Source organism: Pristis pectinata, chromosome 33, assembly GCF_009764475.1.
Source record: "Pristis pectinata isolate sPriPec2 chromosome 33, sPriPec2.1.pri, whole genome shotgun sequence".
Classification (NCBI taxonomy): Eukaryota; Metazoa; Chordata; class Chondrichthyes; order Rhinopristiformes; family Pristidae; genus Pristis; species Pristis pectinata.
Window position 1 is genome coordinate 3,736,983 of NC_067437.1, and position 22,079 is coordinate 3,759,061.

At 46.9% G+C, this 22,079-nt stretch overlaps 1 protein-coding gene across 1 annotated transcript; it reads right to left on the reverse strand.

Annotated features, from left to right (window-relative positions):
• Nucleotides 1–485: 485 nt before the first annotated feature.
• LOC127585582 (tumor protein p53-inducible protein 11-like) lies at nucleotides 486–19,886 on the reverse strand. Its single transcript, XM_052043163.1, has 7 exons — nucleotides 19,742–19,886; nucleotides 9,608–9,775; nucleotides 7,658–7,716; nucleotides 7,133–7,181; nucleotides 4,371–4,470; nucleotides 2,088–2,189; nucleotides 486–1,246 (listed from the first exon to the last, which is right to left on the reverse strand). The coding sequence occupies exons 2-7, from the start codon at nucleotides 9,734–9,736 to the stop codon at nucleotides 1,113–1,115; spliced, it is 573 nt and encodes a 190-aa protein (XP_051899123.1). The 5' UTR covers nucleotides 9,737–9,775; nucleotides 19,742–19,886; the 3' UTR covers nucleotides 486–1,112.
• Between the last annotated feature and the right edge of the window lie 2,193 nt (nucleotides 19,887–22,079).

Here is a 22,079-nt window from a genome sequence, read left to right on the forward strand (position 1 = left end):
TTGAATTATTCGGAGCTATTCCTCCCCATCCCAATCTCTACCCCTGGATTGGATAAAGGGTGTAACCCTCTCCCACAAATCAGGAGGGGTCTTGGGCTCGGGATCCAATTCTTGAGATATCAGTTAACTTTTAGTTCAAGCTTTCAACAAAATGATTAATAGAAGTCACTGCGGTTTCAGTGAGTTCCCAACTTAACCAGTGGCTACAAATGAAATCAGATTTCCTCCAGCATTTCCCTCTTCCCCTCCCTCAGTTTTCCGTCTTGTCCTCCCTCAATTTCTCCTCTCCTCTCCTCTCCTCTCCTCTCCTCTCCTCTCCTCTCCTCTCCTCTCCTCTCCTCTCCTCTCCTCTCCTCTCCTCTCCTCTCCTCCCCTCCCCCTCCTCTCCTCTCCTCTCCTCTCCTCTCCTCTCCTCTCCTCCTCTCCCTTCTCCTCTCCTCTCCTCTCCTCTCCTCTCCTCTCCTCTCCTCTCCTCTCCTCTCCTCTCCTCTCCTCTCCTCTCCTCTCCTCTCCTCTCTTCTCTTCTCTTCTCCTCTCCTCTCCTCTCCTTTTATTTTTCCTTCCCTTTCCCATCAGTTTGCCCTTTCTCTTCCCTTCCCTCAGTATTCGTTCTCTCTCAGTTTCTCCTCTTCCCTACTCTCCCTCCATTTCCCTTTTACCCCCTTAGTTTCCCCCTTACCTACCTCATTCTCCTCTTCCCTCCCTCTGGTTCCCTGGACTTCCCCCTCCATTTCCCCCTCTCTGTGCCACAGACGGACAGCTTCCTGGATCCCGGAAATTCTCACCCAGCCCCTGATACAAAAGCAGCAGCAGGAAAATTCCAGTGCCGTGACCCCAACCATTTCGAGGCAAGTTGGGTTCCATCTCTGGGCTTCAGGTGACCACTGGCCACAAGGCCAAGTGTCTCCAACCACAGATGGCCCTCTCTGAGATTGGGACTGATCTTTACTCCGTGTCCAAATGAGAGCACTCTAATCTCCAGTGTTCAAATCTCCACCCCAATGGGATCTGCTATCAATGGCTTGGGATGGGGTGGTTAGACCTCTTAGTTTAGATTTGCAATGGGTGAGGTGTCTCATTCTTGTTACGAAATGAGACTCCCTGCTGCCACGTCAGATCTTCTTGGGCTTTCGTCCAACTTGTACGTAATAGAAAAACGAAAGGATCCCGAATAATCCGTAGCCTGAGAGCAAGACTGCTGTATCCTGTGAAATGACGTCTTGATCCATACTTGTAGCCAGTGCCACTGTGAGAGAACAGAGAGGGTCGCATGTTAAAGGACACCATTGTGCTGCAGCCTAGAATTAGCCTGCTGTTATAAAAGTGGCCCTCAAGGATGTCAACTCCTCCTTTCTTCCAAGAAGCTGTAGAGAGTGGTAGACTCAGCCCAATACATCATGGGCACATCCCTCCCCACCACTGGTAGTATCTACAGGAGGCGCTGCCTCAAGAAGGCAACATCCATCACCAAAGATCACCACCATCCAGGTTGTGCCATCTTCTCACAGCTACCATCAGGCAGAAGGTACAGAAGCCTGAAGTCCCACACCACCAGGTTCAGGAACAGTTACTTCCCTTCAACCATTCGGTTCTTGAACCAACCGACACAACCCTAATCACTACCTCAGTACAGCAGCACAGTGACTACTTTGACCACTTTTTGCACTACAATGGACTTTTTTTTGTTCTAATTGTGTTCTTTCTTGTATAATCTTGTATAATTTATGTTGTTAGTTTATGGTTTTCTTGTGAATGTTGTGTATCTGATGCTCTGTACCTGTGATGCTGCTGCAAGTAAGTTTTTCGTAGCACCTGTGCACACATGGACTTGTGCATCTGACAATAAACTCGACTCTCGCCTATATTGGTCAGGTCAACACTCTGGAGAAACTGTCTTGAAGTCACAGATCAGTAACTAACCTCAGACCTAGAAGGTCTGGACAATTGAGCAGGAAAGGCTGAGGCTCCCAAAGCAGTACTGAGGGAGTACCGAGGGAGGGAGCTGTGTAAATCACATTGACCAGGAGTAGATACAAATCGTGTGGAACCCTGGCAGTCAGTGCTACAACAAACTTCGGAATACACACCCAGAAACTCCACTGTGAAATAGCAGGTCTCCGACAGGAGTGTCCATCGAATGATGGCCTTCTCGGTTGTGTAAAAGGCATTCCAGAAGATCAGAGAGATACCTGGGGAGGTGTGCGATCAAACAAAGAAATATTTATGTTTTAGGAAACTTAAGAGATCTGAAGCATAAATATAACAAGAGCAGATACATATAGTTGTCAGTCCATGGGTAGAGGACAAATAATGGAAGAAAGATGGAGAGATATAGGAAGTGGCCATCCATCCATCCATCTACGTTTCTGTCTGTCCGTCCTTCTGTCTATCTATCTAATAACAAACAATCTGCTGGAGGAACTCAGCCGCTTACTAGCAGCTGGACTGATGCAGGGTTTCGACCCGAAACGTCGACAGTTTTATTTCTCCCATAGATGCTGCTCAATCCCCTGATTTCCTCCAGCAGATTGTGTGTTGTTCCATATTCCAGCAACTGCAGTCTCTAGTGTCTCCTATCTCTGACGCCTCTCTCTCCTTCCTCAATCTTTCCACCTCCATCTCAGGAGATTCCTTATCCAGCGACATCTTCTACAAACCCACTGATGCCCACAGCTACCATGATTACAGTCCCTCCCACCCTGTCTCTTGCAAGGACGCGATCCCTTTTTCTTAATTTCACCGCCTCCACTGCATCTGCTCCTGTGATGGGGCTTTCCACTCCAGGGCATCCGAGGTGTCCAACTTCTTTTCTAACCGGGACTTTCCCCTCGCTGTAGTCGAGAGAGCTCGCACCCGTATCTCTGTCATTTCCCGCACCTCTGCTCTCACTCCCGCCCCTCCCAGACCCAACAGGGATAGGGTCCCCTTTGTCCTCACATTTCATCCTACCAACCGATGTATCCAACACATCATTCTCCGCCACTTCAGCCATCCCCAACAGGACCCTACCACCAAGCATATCTTCCCCTCCCCACCCCTTTCTGCCTTTCGCAGGGACTGCTCTCTCCACGATTCCCTAGTTCACTCTTTCCCCCCCCCCCCCCACCACCCATCCCACTCCCACCTCGGGAACTTTCCACTGCCCCCGCCATAGGTGCAACACCTGCCCCTACACTAGCTCCATCGCCTCCATCCAGGGACCCAAACAGTCCTTTCAGCTGAGACAGAGATTCACCTGCACCTCCCTTACTATCATCTACTGCATTCAGTGCTCCAAGTGTGGCCTCCTCTACATCAGTGACACCAAACGCAGACTAGTGACCATTTTGCAGAACACCTGTGCTTTGTCCGTAACTACGATCTGCATCTCCCCATTGCCGGTCAATTCAACACCCCCACCCACACTATCACAGATATGTCAGTCCTCGGCCTCCTCCACTGCTAGGAGAATTCCAAGCGCAAACTGGAGGAACAGCTCCACATTTTCCGTCTTAGAACCTTGCAGCCTAACGGCATGAACATTGAATTCTCCCACTTCAGGTAATCCCCACCCCCCCCCCTTCCCCACCTCCCCCACCAGGCTTCTTCTCATCTTCCCTTTCCCAGCCTATCTCTCTTTTTTCTCTACCCCCTTTTTTTTCTCTCCTTACCCTTGACCCATCCCCCGGTGGATCTGCTCTCCCCTCCTCCCCTGCACCTGCCCATCACTATCTCTTACCTGCATCTACCTATCACCACCCTGTGCCCACCCCGCCTCCCTCTTTTGTCCACCTATCACTGCTCTGCTTTCCCCTCCTATATATTGGGCTTCCCCTTTTCCTATCTTCAGTCCTGAGGTAGGGTCCTGACCCGAAACGTTGACCTTCTGCTTTTCTCCACAGATGCTGCCTGGCCTGCTGAGTTCCTCCAGCATCATTGTGTTTTTCATCTAGATTCCAGCATCAGCAGTCCTTTATTTCTCTTGTGTTTCTTTCTTTCTTTCTATCTATCTATCTATCTATCTATCTATCTATCTATCTATCTATCTATCTATCTATCTATCTATCTATCTATCTATCTATCTATCTATCTATCTATCTATCTATCTATCTATCTGTCTATCTACTGTGCCTGAGGGGATCTGTGACCCACCCTCACTATTTAACCCTTCTTACACTTACAACAGGAAACTGTTCAAGCCTGCCTTCCCCCTCTTCCATTCCCCCTTCAACCCATACTGAGCCAATTGAGCCACTTTCATAGTCTGGCCTCAAGGTGTGTACTGTAGCGACTGGAATGGTGTCGGGGGCATATTGAGAGGTGGGGAAAGCTGTTGCAAGGATGAGAGGCACTACCCGAGGTCAGATTTTGATTTGTGACCAGCAACCTACTGAGTAATGCGCCGCCGTGGAACCTCAGAGTCGCAATGCAGGACCAGCTGTGCTCTTCCTGGAATAGCCAGCCATGCAGCATTCTGGGAAACAGCAAGGCCTAAGAGGGAGAGGAGAGGTTAAATCTCAAGCTGTCTAGGTAGAGGAACCCTTTAACTTTCACAATGCTTCTGCCTCTCTTTTATCAAAGAAACGCCAGTTCCCCTCAGCTGTGACACAATGGGTCTCAACACCGTCTATCATCCTTGGTTACAAGAATCTCAGACTTCAGGCTACGATATCTTAACCTCTTCCAGGAGGTACACAAGATATAAAATGGGTTTTGGAAATACCAAGGGTTTGATACTGAAGTGAATATTGACAACTTTTTTTATTCATTAACAAGACTTGGGCATGGCTGGCAAGGCCAGCATTTGTCTCATAGAACATAGAACATTACAGCACAGTACAGGCCCTTCGACCTACCTTGTTGTGCCAACATTTTATCCTGTTCTAAGATCTATCCAACCCTTCCCTCCCACATAGCCCTCCATTTCTCTATCATTCATGTGGCTACCTAAGAGTCTCTTAAATGTCACTAACTTATCTGCCCCCACAACCTCTGCCAACAGTGCATTCCATGCATCCACCACTCTCTGTGTAAAAAACTTACCCCTGACATCCCCCTTATACCTTCCTCCAATCACCTTAAAATTATATCCCCTCGTGTTAACCATTGTTGCCCTGGGAATCAGGCTCATGAGGCACAATCTGCCCCTCACAAAGCCATGCTGACTGTCCCTAATCAGCCTATGCTTCTCCAAATGCCCATAAATCCTATCTCTAAGAATCTTCTCCAGTAATTTGCCCACTACTGAAGTAAGACTCACAGGGTTATCCCTACTCCATTTCTTAAACAAAGGAACAACATTTGCCACACTCCAATCATCTGGCACTACTCCTTTGGCCAGTGAGGACGTAAAGATCATTGCCAAAGGCACAGCAATCTCTTCCCTCGCTTCCCGTAATAACCTTGGATATATCCCACCCGGCCCCTGTGACTTATCTATCCTAATGTTTTTCAAAAGTTCCAGCACATCCTCTCTCCTCACGTCAACATGCCCTAGTGTATCAGCCTGTTGTACGCCATCCTCACAAACATCAAGGTCTCTCTCTCTCTGGTGAATACTGCAGCAAAGTATTCATCAAGGACCTCCCCTACCTCTTCCGACTCCAGGCACATGTTTCCTCTTTTATCCCTGATCGGTCCTGCCCTCACTCTAGTCATCCTCCTATTTTTCACATACGTGTAGAGCGCCTTGGTCTCCTTCCCGAACGGCTTCCTGGCTATTTCAGGAGGAAGTTCACAGCCAATACGATGGACGTATAGGCCAGACCAAGTAACATCAAGAGACTTCCTTTACTGATGAATGTCAACTAGCTTTTAAAAGAACAATTCAGTAGTTACCTGGTCAGTAGAACTGATTAACTTTTTATTTATGTAATTAATTGAATTTAAATGCCGAAGTTTCCATGGTGGGATTTGAATTCAAATCTCTAGATTATAAATGTCTAGATTACCAGCCTACTAATTTAAGCACTGTGTGGCTGTACACCATTTGGACAATCAACTCATTGAGGAATGGTCAGAATTGAAAGCAGGATTTACAACATGGTCTAGAACACAGAACGTAGAACGTAGAACAGTGCAGTACAGGAACAGGCCCTTCAGCCCACGATGTTGTGGCGAACTAATTAAACTAGTAATTAAACGCCTAACTAAACGAATCCCTTCTGCATACGCAAGGTCCATATCCCTCCATCCTCTGCACATTCATGTTCTTATCTAAGAGCCTCTTAAATGCCTCTATCGTATCTGCCTCCACCACCACCCCAGGCAGCGCATTCCAGGCACCCACCACTCTGTGTCCTACACATCCTCTTTGAACTTACCCCCTCTCACCGTAAATGCAGTCTAGTTGATTGCAACCTCTACAAAATGCAGCAAGTGGAATTCATGACCAAAACTACAGCAAATTCTCTCAATAAAAACAGGATTATTTCTCCAGCAAAACACGATGTGAAAGATAATTACATTATTCAAATTATGTGCATAAAATCAACTGCTGACATTTGCAGCATTGATTGATGGAAGAGTTATCCAATCATCTCTGTCCTGGGCTGTACCGTTGGTGTTAACTAGAAACTTGTGAGTGGTATTTCCAGAGAAATGATGGGACACCTTAAGCAGGTGGACTAGTGGTGGGGTCAAGGTGGAAGTAGGCTCTACAGAGAAACTTCAATAAAGGACGCAGTGAAAGTGTAACGTCCCATCCGAGAGAGGGCAGCTGTGACAGTGCAGCACTCACTCAGTGTAGCACTAGAATGCAGGCCTAGATATGCTTACATTGATGCTCTGGAGAAACTTGTGTTAACCACGTATAAAGCTGAGGATGTGGATAAACATGCACCCACATCAGTGTAAACAGAAGTGACCCTAAATCAGGAGCACCTAAACCCTTATGCTAGGAGAGTCCTTTACAGATCCAAGTGGAATACTTCCTTGCTCAAGTTTCTGCAAGATAACAAGGGAATATCGAGAGAATAACACAGAATGGGTAAGCCCTAAAGATCAAATCCTGAATACAAACACTGTTTTTCCAAACATGAATAGATTCCTTTCTCTGGTTCTCTGTTGCTTTGAGAGATATAGAACTATTGGCCTAAGAAACTCAATTGCAATCATAGGTTACAAAAGTTTGAAGTAAAATGTGTGAACTGACCAGAATTCCAACAGCAGAGAACGCAATTGCAGAGATGAACTGCCAGTACCTGAAATGAGAAGCAATACAATATGATTAGACTGTTTGGTCTACCTCTACTTTGTACTTTATTCAGCAGGGTAAAGACCTCCCTGTGCAACTGAATGTGGCTTCCTTTAGTGTAGTAGGAGAGGGGGTCTCTGTGTAACTGTGTGGGATTACCATTAATGTAACATGGAAAGATTCTCTGTGTAACTGTATGGATTTACCATTCATGTAATGGGGAAAGGGTCCCCTGTGTAACTGTGTGGACTTACTGTTAACATAACAGGGGAAGTCTTCCCTGTGTAACCGTATGGATGTTACTATTAATATAATGGGGAAGGGTTCTCTGTGTAACTGTGTGGAGCTTCTATTCATGTAGTGGGTCAGTAATGTTATGGTACAGTCTTGAGGGAGTGCTGTGCTGCTGGAGATGTGTCTTTTGGATGAGATGTCTCTCCGGAGAAATCGAAACACACATTTTGGAAAGTTTTAGTTCATTACCTGAGGCCGAACGGCTCATGAAAAGCAAACTTGAATTCATTCCCCAACATCTGACTGATCTGTGGCAAGAAATGGAAAATATTAATTCAGTCGCAGTGTTGCTACCACATTCCTTTTATTGGTTAACCTCTCCTGTGTTTCTGCTTCTTCTCTCCACCTCCCTTTCTCTGCATCTTAAGACCGCTTTTCTTTTAGAATGAACTTTTCTCAGTTCTGATGAAAGGTCATTGCCCTGACTCCTGCTCTACTGATGCTGCCTGACTTGCTGAGCATTTTATATCATAGATTCATTATGACACAGGAGGAGGGCATTGAGCCCATTGAGTTTATGCTAGCTCCTAATGAGTCCCATTCCCCTTCCCCTGCTCTTTTCCCAGAGGCCTACAAATAATTCTTTCGCAAGTGCCTATCCAATTCTCCTCTGAAGGTCCTGTTGCCAAACACCCCTATAGGCAGTGAGTTCTGGATTGCGACTACCCTGAGTGGAAAAGATTTTCTTCCTTTGTCTTGGAAAATCTTCCCTCAATAATGCTACCACCTGTACACCTCTGATTTCCAGTATTTGCCTACTTATAGTTCCTCGCTATTATCCTGCCTTTACACCAGGATTAACAGGGGACATTGTCACATTAGTTCTCTGCTAGTCAATTGCAAAACAATACTCAGAATGGCTGATGTAACATTCAGACTTTAGGATGAGCGGGGTAGAGGAGGAAGTTATGATTGTGGTCTGGTTAAACCACATCTGGTCTCCTCTGTATCGTTCTGGCACCACACCTTAACAAATGAAGGTGGAAAGTGTACCTTCATTAGAAGTTTACCACAACTCTTAGACTTGAGGGAGAAAATATATATAAACTGGGCTTGTTTTCTCTGGGGTATGAAAATCATTGGCTTCTAGAGCTTTGGAACTTAAGGATAAATGTAGAGAAAGGGGGAGAATTTTGTTCTAGGTCAGCAGACTGGAGTACTGGGGCACCATTATGAATGTGTGGAATTGGTACCCAACACTCCTTGATGTCTAGTGCTGTTGATCAGGACAAATTTCTGCTGATTTGTGAGGTTGGGACAATCAAATTTAACCTTAATGTCAGAACTGGTCCTTTCAGGAAACACCTCCTCATCCTTGGGAAAATGTGGAATTTCTTCCCACAAAATAAACTATAGAGGCTAAATCTGAGATCACTTGGACTTTATTCAACAGGGGTGTAATTGGGTGTTGAACTGTATGACACAGTGGCGCAGCAGGTAGAGCCACTGCCTCATAGCTCCAGTGACCCGGGTTCAATCCTGACCTTGGGTGCTGTCAGTGTGGAGTTTGCACATTCTCCCTGTGACTGCATGGGTTTCCCCCCGGGTGCTCCGGTTTCCTCCCACATCCCAAAGAGGGTTGATACGTTAATTGGTCACTGTAAATTGTCCTTAGTGTGTGGGTGACTGGTAGAATCTGGGGGGTGGGGGACCGCACGGTTGATGGGAAGGTTAGGAGAAGAGGTTACAGGGAACATTAGTGGGGGAAGGCAATTGCTCTGTTTGCTGGCATTTACTCGATGGGCTGAAATGTCTTCTTTCTATGCCGTAAGGAATTGTGCCTTCATCTCGTTGAGTGTTTGAAGAGGCTTGAGGGGAGAAAATGGCTGTCCTGAAGATTACCCTTCCGGTACAGATGTGACATTTCTCCACCTCTGCCAGCAACTGAGATGTGAGGTCAGAACCATCTTGGTGGCCACTGGAAACTGCCTGAATTACTTCCACAGAATGGGAGAAAAAATCTTTTCCCTGTATCTCGGTACACGTGACGATAATAATAAAGGGAAAGAGTTTGATCCCGTCAACTTGTCCTGGGTTTGAACCCAAGTCACAGAGGGCAGTAGCCCTTTGGTCCAGAGCAAGCACACGTGACTGAAGACAAATCCCTACCCTACGCTTCCTCAAAAAGGACGCCATTACCTTTGACCGGTGGAACTCTCCATCAATATCTTTGACGCCAACACCAAGGATTTTCCGGCTCTTCAGCCTGCTCACCAGGTCAGTCTGGCTGTGTTTCTTTAGCAGCGGGCTATGTTGTTTGACCGACATCCTTGCCCTCTCCCCCTTGCTCTCCAGCACCAGCCTCTCCTGTAACCACATAAGCCTGAGATACTTAAAACAAAGAGAGAGGGATGTGGGGGAGGGAGCAGAGGTTTCATCCAGAGGCACAGCAATAATTGAACGTTTATTTATTATTTAATATAGTACTGGTTTATTATTTATAACACTAAGGCACTAAAACCAATTCAGGCTTCCAGCCATGAGCCCCTGAAGTCTTTGCATAACGTGCTGCACAAGCTACTCTCCAACAGTTATATAATTTATGTGCCGGGGGAAGGGACTCCCTGAATCCAGAGATCCCATGCTCTGTGCCTCCACTAGCATCTGGAATTTAACCCTGGTTATGGTTTTCCCTCTCCTCACATTCAAGGGGCTGTTGACCAAGTCCAAGGAATTCCCCAGAAATAGAAACTATTAATTCACCGGGGCTTCCTGTGAGCACGTAAATGCCAGAAGTTTTCTCATTATATCCCAGCAAGTGGAAGGCGCTTTCACTTCTGAGTCAGAAGGTTGTGGGTTCAAGTCCTGCTCCAGAGACTGGAGCTCAAAGATCTAGGCTGACGCTTCAGTGCAGCACTGAGGAGTGCTGCGCTGTGAGAGGTGCTGTCTTTTGGGTGAGGTGTTAATCTAAGTCCCCACCTGCTGCTGCTTCTGATTTTTACTTGTTATCTGGTAATAGATAATGGAACAAAAGGGCAGCAAGGTTCTCTCCAGTGGCCTGGCCAACATTTCTCATTAATCAGCAAGCTTATCTAGTCATTGCCATATTAATGTGTGTGGGAGCTTGCTGTGCACAACTGGTTGTATATCCTGCAACATAACACATCTCTAAAAGTACTTCAGTGTTTATATGGTGCATAAGGGTTTGATGGCATGATGAGATTTGTACTGATTGCATCATATTTCTTGTATGTATTTTTTATGACTAAAGCACATTTTTGAAACTAAAAAATGACTGTAATGTGCTTTGTTTTTTTAATATACTTTATTCATGATATGTACAGTAAATACGGTTCTCTACATTCATTGTAACATCAATTCAATAGATTTTCTTACAATGCATCAATGCTACTCATGTTTCCTCCTTAAACAATAGACCTGGGAAGTGTGTGAGAAGCTTCTATTCAGAGCGCTTCCCCCAGTGTTCAGTGGTGGAAGGACCCTAGATCATGGTATCCACACATATACACATACATACGCCACCCTCTATGTGAAGAAGTTACCCATCAGGTCCCTTTTAAATCTTTTGCCTCTCACCCTAGACGTATACCCTCGAGTTTTTGATTCCCTTTTCCTGGGAAAAAAATCCTTTTCTATATCCTTCATAACCTTATACACCTCTCTGAGGTCAGCTCTCAGTCTCAAAGGAATAAAGTCCTAGCCTGCCCAACCTCTCCCTGTAACTCAGGCCCTCGAGTCCTGGCAACGTTCTTGTAAATTTTCTTTGCACACTTTCCAGCTTAATTACATCGTTCCTCTAGGAGGGTAACCAAAACTGTACATAATATTCCAGGTACGGCCTCACCAATGTCTTGTACAACTGCAACATAACATCCCAACTCCTATACTCAGTGCCCTGACTGATAAAGGCCAGCAAGCCAAACAGATTCTTCACCACCCTGCCTACCTGTGACACCACTTTCAGTGAACTATGTATTTGCACTCCTAGGTCCCTCTGTTCTACAGCACTCTCCAGGGCTCTACTATTAACTGTGAAAGTCCTACCCTGGTCTCTTGCGGTTACTGCACTGAGTTTCAGTGTGTCCCTCAGCATGTACTCCTGCACTCTGGAATGTGCCAGTGGGCAGGGTTCACTTACGGACTTCTTACACAGGAAGACCAGTGAGGTTCAGAATCTAGAAATTTAGAATCAGGTTTATTATCACATATGACATGAAATTTGTTGTTTTGTGGCAGCAGTGCAGTGCAAGACGTAAAATCCAGAATTTACAAAAATAAATAAATAGTGCAAAAAAAAGGAATAACGAGGTAGTGTTCATGGGTTCATGGACCATTCAGAAATCTGATGGTGGAGGGGGTGTAGCTGTTCCTAAATTGTTGAGTTTGGGTCTTCAGGCTCCTGTACCTCTTTGCTGATGCTAGTAATGAGAAGAGGGCATGTCCCAGGTGGTGAGGGTCCTCAGTGATGGATGCTGCCTTCTTGAGGCATTGCCTCTTGAAGATGTCCTTGATATCGGGGAGGGTTGTGCCCGTGATGGAGCTGGCTGAGTCTACAACCCTCTGCAGCCTCTTGCAATCCTGTGCATTGGAGCCTCTGTACCAGGCTGTGATGCAACCAGTCAGGATATACTCCACCACACATCTATAGAAATTTGTAAGAGCCTCTGGTGACATACTAAATCTCCTCAAACTCCTAATGAAGTAGAGTTACTGGTGTGCCTTCTTCGTGATTGCATCAGTGTGTTGGGCCCAGGATAGATCCTCTGAGACGTTGATGCCTAGGAACTTGAAGCTGCTCACCCTTTCCACTGCTGACCCCTCAATGAGGACTGATGTGTGTTCTCCTGACTTCCCCTTCCTGAAGTCCCCAATCAATTCCTTGGTCTTGCTGACGTTGAGTGCGAGGTTGTTGTTGTGACACCACTCAATCAGCCGATCTACTTCAGTCCTGTACACCTCCTTGTCACCATCTGAGATTCTGCCAACAACAGTGGTGTCATTGGCGGATTTATAGATGGTGTTCGAGCTGTGTATAGCCACACAGTCGTGAGTGTAGGGAGAGTAGAGCGGTGGGCTAAGCACGCATCCTTGAGGTGCACCTGTGTTGATTGACAGCGAGGAGGAGATGTTACTACCGATCCACACTGACTGTGGTCTCCCGATAAGGAAGTCGAGGATCCAATTGCAGAGGGAGGTACAGAGCCCCAGGTTTTGAAGCTTGTTGATTAGTACTGAGGGGATGATGGTGTTGAACGCCAAGCTGTAATCGATAAACAGCAGCCTGACATATGTAGTGCTGTTGTCTAGGTTCTCCAAAGCAGAGTGGAGAGCCAGTGAGATTGCGTCTGCTGTAGACCTGTTGTGACCCCTTTAAGGATGTTCGGACATTGGCCTCTGAGACAGAGATCACGGGGTCGCCAGATGCTATGGGGATTCGCATAGGTGTAGTGTTATTCTCCCTTTCAAAGCATGCATAAAAGGTGTTGTGTTCATCAGGGAGTGAAGCATCACTGCCATTTATGCTGTTAGGTTTCACAAACCCTGCCACAGTTGTCGTGCATCCGATTATGTCTCTAACTTCACATGGAATTGCCTTTTCACTCTCGCGCTGGCCTCCTGTAGGTTGTACCTGGACTTGTGGGATTCTGGATTGCAGATCTAGAAGACCACAGATCTAGCCCTCAGCAGACTGCGAGTCTCTTGGTTCATCCAGGGCTTCTGGTTTGGGAAAACTCGGTATGTTCTCGAAGGCACACACTCATCCACGCAGGTCTTGATGAAGTCAGTGATGGCCGTGGCGTATTCATTCAGATCTGAGGATGAATCCCTGAATATGGTCCAGTCCACCGATTCAAAGCAGTCCTGTAAATGCTCCTCCGCCTCCCTTGACCAGACCTTCATGGTCCTCACCACCGGCGCTGTGGTCCTCAGTCTCTGCCTATATGTCGGGAGTAGAAGTACAGCCAGGTGATTGGACTTGACAAAGTGCGGGCGCAGGATGGCGCGGTAAGCGTTCTTGATGGTTATGTAACAGTGATCAAGTGTGTTGGCTCCTCTGGTTCTGCAGGTTCAGGCAGAACAAAATGTGTCTTTCACCAAGTTGTTAATCCGACAGCAACGGTTATTGGTTGTCTCAGTGTGTGTCCCTGGGAACAGCCTATAGATCAGAGAGTCCTCTGTTGCACAGCTGCTCAGGATGAACCTCGACAAGAACCCTCTTATCCTTTTCCCTCCTTCTTGGTAAAGACACAGAGGACAAGGAGATGGACAATCATCCTACCCACACCGTAGCTGTCTCGAGGGCAGTGGGAGTGAGACCCCGGCTGTGATCTCTGAAAGAAACAGCTGTAAGGTGCATTGTGATGTCCTAAAGTCATGGAAGGTGCTATAGAAAGGCACGCACTGCTTTGCTGATCACACCACTCAGAAACATCCCGATGGGCTATTGTGATGGTCAGCTCGCCAACCACTGCAGTACAGCAAGAACCCACATGAACGACCAGCTGGTGGGGAGTCTTTCCATGTTTCGTGTTGGCTGGGGGAGTATGGTGGTCCAAGGCATCATGGAACATCATGGCTCTTTCTCGGAAAATGCCACGGAGGTTCTGGAAAGCCGTAAGGATTAAGGCAGTGGGGGTCTCACTTCATGCCCCCTGCCACCCCACAGAACTACCAGTGCAGTTCCTCGTGAGGCTTGAGCCAATAGTCGGTGACTTTGTAGCTAACATTCTTACCAGCAGAGGCAGGGCTCCTGGAGTCTGAAATCTACAGATTAAAGAGCTCTGTAGCCAATGAAATCACTGCTGGAATACAACACACAGCAAGATCCCATGTTGCTTTGGTGATGTTGCTTGAGGGGTGGGTTTGGCCTGGACAACAGGGAGACCCTCCTTCAAAACAGCACCACAGCATCCAGTAGATCCACCTGAGGGAGTGGACAGGAGCTCTGCTCAACAAGGGATGGGACTAACAGTGCAGGGCACTTAGGCATGGTAGTGTAGCAGTTAGCGTAATGCTATACAACACCAGCGACCCGGGTTCAATTCCAGCCACTGTCTGTAAGGAGTTTGTACGTTCTCCCCATGTCTGCATGGGTTTCCTCCGGGTGCTCTGGTTTCCTCCCACGTTCCAAAGACGTACGGATTAGGAAGTTGTGGGCATGTTATGTTGGCGCCGGAAGCGTGGTGACACTTGCGGGCTGCCCCCAGAACACTCTACGTAAAAGATGCATTTCACTGTGTGTTTCAATGTACATGTGACTAATAAAGATATCTTATCTTATCTTGACCCCATTTTCTTGTGGATGCTGGATCACTGGGGTATTTAAAGAGGAAGCAGCTAAATTTTTGAAAAAATTGGGAATTGAGAATTATAGGGATCTGGCCCAGAAGAGAAGATGAGGCCTGGGGCAGATCAGCCATGATGATATTAAATCATGGGGTAGGCTTGAGGGGCCGAGTGGCCAACTCCTGCTCCTATCTTCTTGTGCCCATTCCCACCACCAGGACCATCTGCATGATTTTCTGTTCTCAAGCTAGTGACTGGGAGTTGAACCCAAGACATTCAATGGGAAAAAAGTGTGTGTTGGGGGGGGGCGGTGTTGGTGGGGAGAGAGAAATTATTTGTCTTCCAAATCAGCAAGGTCGCTCTGAAAAGCTGCAGGGGTTATGAAAGGAGCCAGACATTCACAGCAGAAAACCGATGGAAAATTCTGTAAAGTGAGGCAGCGAATTTTTACAAATGCTCTCCAGAGAGGATTTAATTCAGACTTGAACATATCAAGGAGATCGCTGCAGAACCCTAAAGGAATCCTCCATTGACTGTTGGCTTTACTCCAGCGAAATTTGTTCCTTGTTTTCTCTTCATAAGTCTACTTCTAAATGTCACACTGCTCATCTATTTTTGGAGGCAATTGAGAGAGAAACCCCACAGTGTTGGGTGCTTAAAGAGACATGGGCAAACACAGTTGGTGACTGGATTAGTAACAGTGCACCCACAGCGAAGACATTCTGTCTTTTTGAATTCTGTCTGTTTTCAAGCTCCCGAATGCTCAGCTGCACAACAATTTTCTCCTGCTTCTTCCAATGTACCTGGACGGTTGACAAAGGCTGAGCCCGTAGCTGTAGCTCCATCAAATCAATGTGTGTAGATACTCTTTTCCCTGTGCTTCCTATGTTACAGAAGTGGCACCATTTTGGGAGTGCTGCATTGGACATGAAGCATTTTGGGACGTTCTGAAGATGTTAAGAGGTATTGAACATCACCCAGAATGATGAGAGCAACAGGTGTAGGACGCCATCAGCTGCAGATTTCCTTCCAAGCCACGGACCGTACCGACTTGGAAATCTATCATCGCCAATCGAAATCCTGGAATAAAATCAGAAAATGCTGGAAACACTCAGCAGCTTGAACGATGTCTATGGAAAGTGAAACAGAGTTAATGTTTCAGTTCTGACAAAAGCTCTTGGACCTGAAATGTTAACTCTTCTACAGATGCTGCCTGACCTGCTGAATGTTTCCAGCATTTTCTGTTTTTTCGTTTCGGATTTCAGATTTTTGTTTGACTTCCTAAATGCTGGAACTCCCTCCCCGACAGCACAGTGGGAGCACCTTCACCAGAAGGATTGCAGCGGTTCAAGAGGGCAGCTCACCCTCACCTTCTCAAGGGCAATCAGGGATGGGCAATACATGCTGGCCTTGTCAGTGATATCCACATCTTGTGGAAGAAATAAGTTGTTTTTTTTCTTGCTTATTCACTCCTACAGCACAGAATTCCAAGGGAAAGTGCAGGAATTCTCAGGTTCAAATTCATGTTCAAGTTTATTGTCATGGGCATACATACCCAGGGTATAAATGCCATGAAAGTTAGCTTTTTGCAGCAGCAGCACAGTACGTTAGAAACATGGCAAACATAAATTAACAAAAACTTAAATTAACATAAATTATACATAACTTACATGACACAATAAACAAAAATAACACAACAACAGAGGTGCAAGTTGAGGGAAATACATTCTGAGGTAGAATTAGGGTTTTTCAGGTGGGTTCAAGAACCTGACAGCAGTGGGGAAGAAGCTGTTGTTGAACCTTGAGATGTGGGTCTTCGGGCTCCTGTACCTCCTGCCTGGTGGCAGCAATGAGAAGAGGGTACGGCCTGGATGGTGGGGGTCCTTGATGATGGATGTTGCTTTCCTGAGACATCGCCTCTTGTAGGTGTCCTCGACGGTGGGGAAAGCTGTAACCATGATGGAACTGGCTCAGTCCAGCACTCTCTGCAGCCTCTTGCATTCCTGTGCACTGGAGTTCCCATACCAGGCTGTGATGCAACCAGTCAGAATTCTTTCCACTGCACATCTGCAGAAGTTTGTCAGTCTTTGATGACATGTCGAATCTCCTTCAACTTCAAAGAAAGAAGAGACACTGGAGTGCCTTCATGGTTGCATCTATGTGCTGGGCCCGGGATAGATCCTCTGAGATGTTGACATCCAGGAACTTGAAGCTGTTCACCCTTTCCACCTCAGACCCCGGATGGGTGCCTTTGTGAAATAAGTTTGCTCATCTCGTTCCTGGTTTCCAAGATGGATTGTTCCCTTTATGATTCATCACAAATAGGGAAAGTCCATGGTTAAACCACCTGGTTGGTTGGCATGGAGAGGGTAGACGTCATACAGTAGATTTTCAAGTTGTTTTCCGAGGCTGAGATTCCTGGCAGAGGTAAAGCCCCTATGGAAGATGGCATCAATACGGATGGGTGCCCACTGGTCAGTTGTGGGCCAAATTGCCTGTTTCCTTTCTGAATAACTCTGTGATTCAGATGCCTGAATTGCAAGTTTGCAGATGACACCACCGTTGTAGACCAAATCTCAAATGATGATGAGTCAGAGTACAGGAAGAATATAGAGAGCCTAGTGGCGTAGTGCCATGGCAACAACCTTTCCCTCAATGTCAGCAATGACTTCAGGAAGGGGGCAGTGCACATGTTCCTGTTTACCTCGATGGTGCTGAGGTTGAGAGGGTTGAGAGCTTCAAGTTCCTAGGAGTGAACATCACAAATAGCCTGTCCTGGTCCAACCACATAGATGCCACGGCCAAGAGAGCTCACCAGCACCTCTACTTCCTCAGGAGGCTAAAGAAATATGCATGTCCCCTTTGACCCTCACCAATTTTTATACATCATAGAAAGAATCCTATCTGATGCATCACAGCTTGGTACTTCAACTGCTCCACCCAAGACTGCAAGAAACTGCAGAGAGTTGTGGACACAGCCCAACACATCATGGAAACCAGCCTCCCCTCCATGGGGACTCTGTCTATACTTCTCGCCGCCTTGGTAAAGCAGCCAACATAATCAAAGACCCCACCCATCTCGGACATTCTCTCTTCCCCCCCTCTCATTAGGCAGAAGATAAAAAGCCTGAAAGCACGTACCACCAGGCTCAAGAATAGCTTCTAGCCCACTGTTATAAGACTATTGAACTGTTCCCTAGTACAATAAGATGGATTCTTGACCTCATAATCTACCTTGTTATGGCCTTACACCTTATTGTCTGCCTGCACTGCAACACTTTATTCTACATTCTGTTATTGTTTATCCTTTGTACTACCTCAATGCACTGATGTGATGAAATGATCTGTACGAATGGCATGCAAAACAAAGTTTTTCATTGTGCCTCCGTACATGTGACGATAATAAACCAATTTATCAATTTAATCTTGAGGCAAACGGCTGATGCCAACCGTGAAGCTACTGTCTGGTGTTGACTGCTCTCTCTGGTGAGAAGCCAGCCTTTGCCAGGGCCCAGTTCTACCAATGTCAGTCCTCGGAGAGATTACCTACATTGCTGGTCTTTGTGAGGTGTCCCAAGCTGTGCTGTTAGCTGCACAACTGCAGTGGGCATCATGGAAAAACCAGAGTGGTCTGATGTCAAACCATGAGGCTCCCAGCAAAGGTGGGATAATGATCAGCTGATGATTGATTTAACTTGAGACACACGAGACTGCAGATGCTGGAACCTGGAGAAACAAACAAGATACTGGAGGAACTCAGCAGGTCAGGCAGCATCTGTGGAGGGAAATGGACAGTCGACGTTTCAGGCCATTCTGAAATCCTCCTATTTCAGGTAACTGCTCCTCCTCTGTCCCTTTTCTCTCTCCTCCTGATCAACCCAGTCCCTCCAACACTCACCCCAGCCCCCCCCCCCCCATCACCCTGTTTCTTTCCCCTCCTCTACTCACTCCAACTGCTCATCACCCACACACTCTTTCCACCGGCTCCCCTCCCCCCACTGTTCCCATCTGCCCTCCCCACCTCCCTTATCTCCCAGGCTCCACCTTCCTCTCCTATCAGATCTGCAGCCCTTAGTTGCCTCCACCTCCCACCTCCCAGCCTCTGTCACTATTTCCACTCTCCCCTCCTCCATCTGCCTATCGACCCTCCTCACCTGCCAGGTCTTTTACTGGCTATCTCCCTCCTATCAGTCCAGATGAAGGATCTCGATCCAAAACGTCGACTGTCCATTCCCTTCCACAGATGCTGCCTGACCTGCTGAGTTCCTCCAGCATCTTGTTTGTTGATTGATTTAACTCCCACACCTTAGCCCAGCCCACCACTGGCTCCCCGCAGGACATCAAGGCAAACTGTAGCACCCAGCAGGTGGCTTGGCCACCACCGGGGACCCAACCTCCAAATGCTCCAGCTCACAGTGTGCTTTGGCACCCCTCAACCATAAGAGAGAAGAGAGGGAGAGAAGGAGAAAGAGAGAAAAGATTCATAGTGAGAAAGAAAGACTTGAATTACATTTGACAACCCCAGGATATTTCAGTCTGTTTTACAGCCAATGACAGGCCTTTTGAAGTGTTTTAGGCACAGCAAGCTCCCACAGACAATGACCAGATAATCCAGGTTAGTGATATTGAGTGAGGAATAATATTGACTGGAAATCAGAAAGGACATCTCTGCTCACTGAAATAGCACTGTGGGATCATTGACCTCCACCTGAGGAGGCAGGTGGGGTCTCTGTTTGACATCTCCTCTGGAAGACTGTCCCTTGAGCAGTGCAACCCTCCCTCGATACTGCACCAGATAGGTACAAAAGTGTCCACTGCTCTGGAGACCACAGACCCCCGTCAACTACCTATGCACCAGCCCACAGGAAGAGTCTCTAAGTAACGCGGACCAGCTTTTAGTTTGATTGAGGAAGAATAAAACAAACTAAAAGGATCTCCCACTAGGAGCTCAGAATTTTGTTGGGATCCTGGACATAAATAACAAAATAAATGTTCCACAAGTCAGTCAGAAATGTCTGTACATACCTTTCTACTTGTGAGCAGGATTCATGGATTCTCCTGAAGGTTGTTAATTGAAGGTGTTGGAATGATCTCTCGTTCCTGTTTGCAAGGCTAGTCTTGCTCAGGTTATAATGAGAGTTTGGGACTGAGAGACCGCACAGGAGACAGGCAGAGGCAAAGCTTTACCTTAAAGTCTGGAATAGAGGTGCAAGCTAATGTTGTAAATCAGCATCAACAACTGATCTGTTTGGTAGCTCTTGCTGGGGAGTTTAGGTAGCCTTCACCTTCCCCACCCTGTGGCACCTCAGAACTCAGAGATAAAGAAAAAAATCTGGCAAATGTTTGACATGCAGAATAACCAGTACCTCAAGCTTTGCATTACAGAATTAAGACAATAACACTCATTCTCACTGGCTTCTGCACTGAAAGCCTGGGCATTAAAACTCTCTGATGGAGAGTCATCGGCCGGAAACATTAACTCTGTTTCTCTCTCCACCGAGTATTTCCAGCATTCTCTGTTTTGATTTCAGATTTCCAGCATCTGCAGCACTTTTATTCTGGTTTTAAAATTCTCAACAGTGCTATCAAAATTCCTCGCTGGCTTACTCCCTCCCTTTCTCTCTCTAAATTTCCTCCATGACTTTGAGATCTCTGTGCTTCTCCAGTTCTGACACATCCTTAATTCATTTCTCCATACCTTCAGAAAGCTGTACCCAAGGCTCTGGAATCTCCTTACTAAACCTCTCCAGTTCTCTCTCTGTCCCTTTAAGGCACCTCATGAAGCCAGCCTCTGTGGTTACCTGAAATCCAGCAGCCTGTGGCCTGATGCCAAATTTTGCTTGATAATTGCTCCTGAGAAGTGGCTTGGGATGTTCCATGTGGATGAAGGTGCTATATAAATGCATGATGTTGTTGTTCAAAGTTTCAAAATAGGCAAAGTGTACACAGTGGGAAGAGAAATTTACTTAAACACATTCCAATACATTGAGTAGTTGTTCTGCAAGTAGCAATATGTTTGTGGTGTTCAACTCAGGCATCAGTCCTTTTAGGAGTTTCTTCAGATTGTCGAGGCGTGTATGTCTCCACGGGTACAGGCCACTGCCCAGTGCTTTGGTCACTCCCCACACTTAGCTCACCATGGCAACGTATGCAGTCTACAACGTGCCTGAGTCACTCCGACAGCCCTCTCCAAACCCACCTCCTCTACCACCAACAGGATACGGCAGCAGAGCAGCTACATCTCTGGGCCAGCAGCCAGATTTCTGGACTGTCAATCCAGTAATATAAATTCAGGTCCCACCCCCACCCCTTTATAGCTGGGGAAATACAAGATTAAAAACAGGAAATGCTGGAAATACTCATCAGGTCAGGAACATCTGTGGGGAGGGAATCAGAATTTTGAACTCTCTTACTCGATAGGTGGTGGAATGTTTTTAAGGCAGGGGTAGATTCATGATAAGGGAGGGGGTGAATGGTTACCGGGGGTAAGCGGGAATAAAAATTCAGTCCTGATGAAGGGTCTCAACCCAAAACGTCGACTGTTTATTTCCCTCCATAGATGCTGCCTGACCCGCTGATTTCCTCCAGCATTTTGTGTGCTGATATAAATCAGCCCCTTTGTTTTCCCTCATTCCTGTGGCCTCTTCACCCCTTCTCTTCCCCCTCCCCCAGCCCCTCGACCTGCCCACCTCCTTCCCTTTATTCCATGGTCTGCAGTCCCCTCCTATCAGATTCCTCTTCTTCAGCCCTTTGCCTCTTCCGCCTATCATCTCCCAGCTTCTCACATCATTCCCATTTACCCACCTCCCCCACCACCTACCTTCCCCTTCTCACCTGGACTCACCTGTCACCCAACACCTCGTGCTCCTCCCCCTCCCCTAACCTGTTATTCTGGCTTCTGCCCTCTTCCTTTCCATCCCGATGAAGGGTCTTGGCCTGAAATGTCGACCGTTCATTTTCCTCCGTAGATGCTGCCTGACCAGGATTTTGTGTGTGTTGCTCCCCTCTGTCCTAACTTGGCTGTTCCTTCTTAGACAGTCCTATGGAAGTTGCTGCACCAGATTCAAGAAGGTTAATTCAAGGGTGGCACAGCTGGTGGAACTGCTGCCTCACCTTGCCAGTAACCTGAGTTCAATCCTGACCTCCAGTGCTGTCTGTGTGGAGTTTGTATGTTCTCCTTGAAACTGCTTGGGTTTCCCCTTGGGTGCAATGGTTTCCTCCCACATCTCAAGGTTGGTGGGTTAACTGGCCGCTGTAAATTGCCCCAAGTGTCTAGGTGAGGGGTGGGATCTGGGGGGAGTTGATGAGACTGTGCGAGAATGAAATGGGTTAAGGTAGGATTGGTGTCGATATGGGCACTTGA

Bases quoted from the DNA above. Each gene is read 5' to 3' on its own strand.
- LOC127585582 (XM_052043163.1), bottom strand. From the start codon at position 9,736: ATGTCGGTCAAACAACATAGCCCGCTGCTAAAGAAACACAGCCAGACT. The intron at 4,471-7,132 runs GTCAGTTCACAC...TCTCCCTCTTAG, and splicing joins TCTCTGCTGTTGGAATTCTG to GCCTTGCTGTTTCCCAGAAT. The intron at 1,247-2,087 runs GTGTGTATTCCG...GTTCTCTCACAG, and splicing joins TTTCACAGTGGAGTTTCTGG to TGGCACTGGCTACAAGTATG.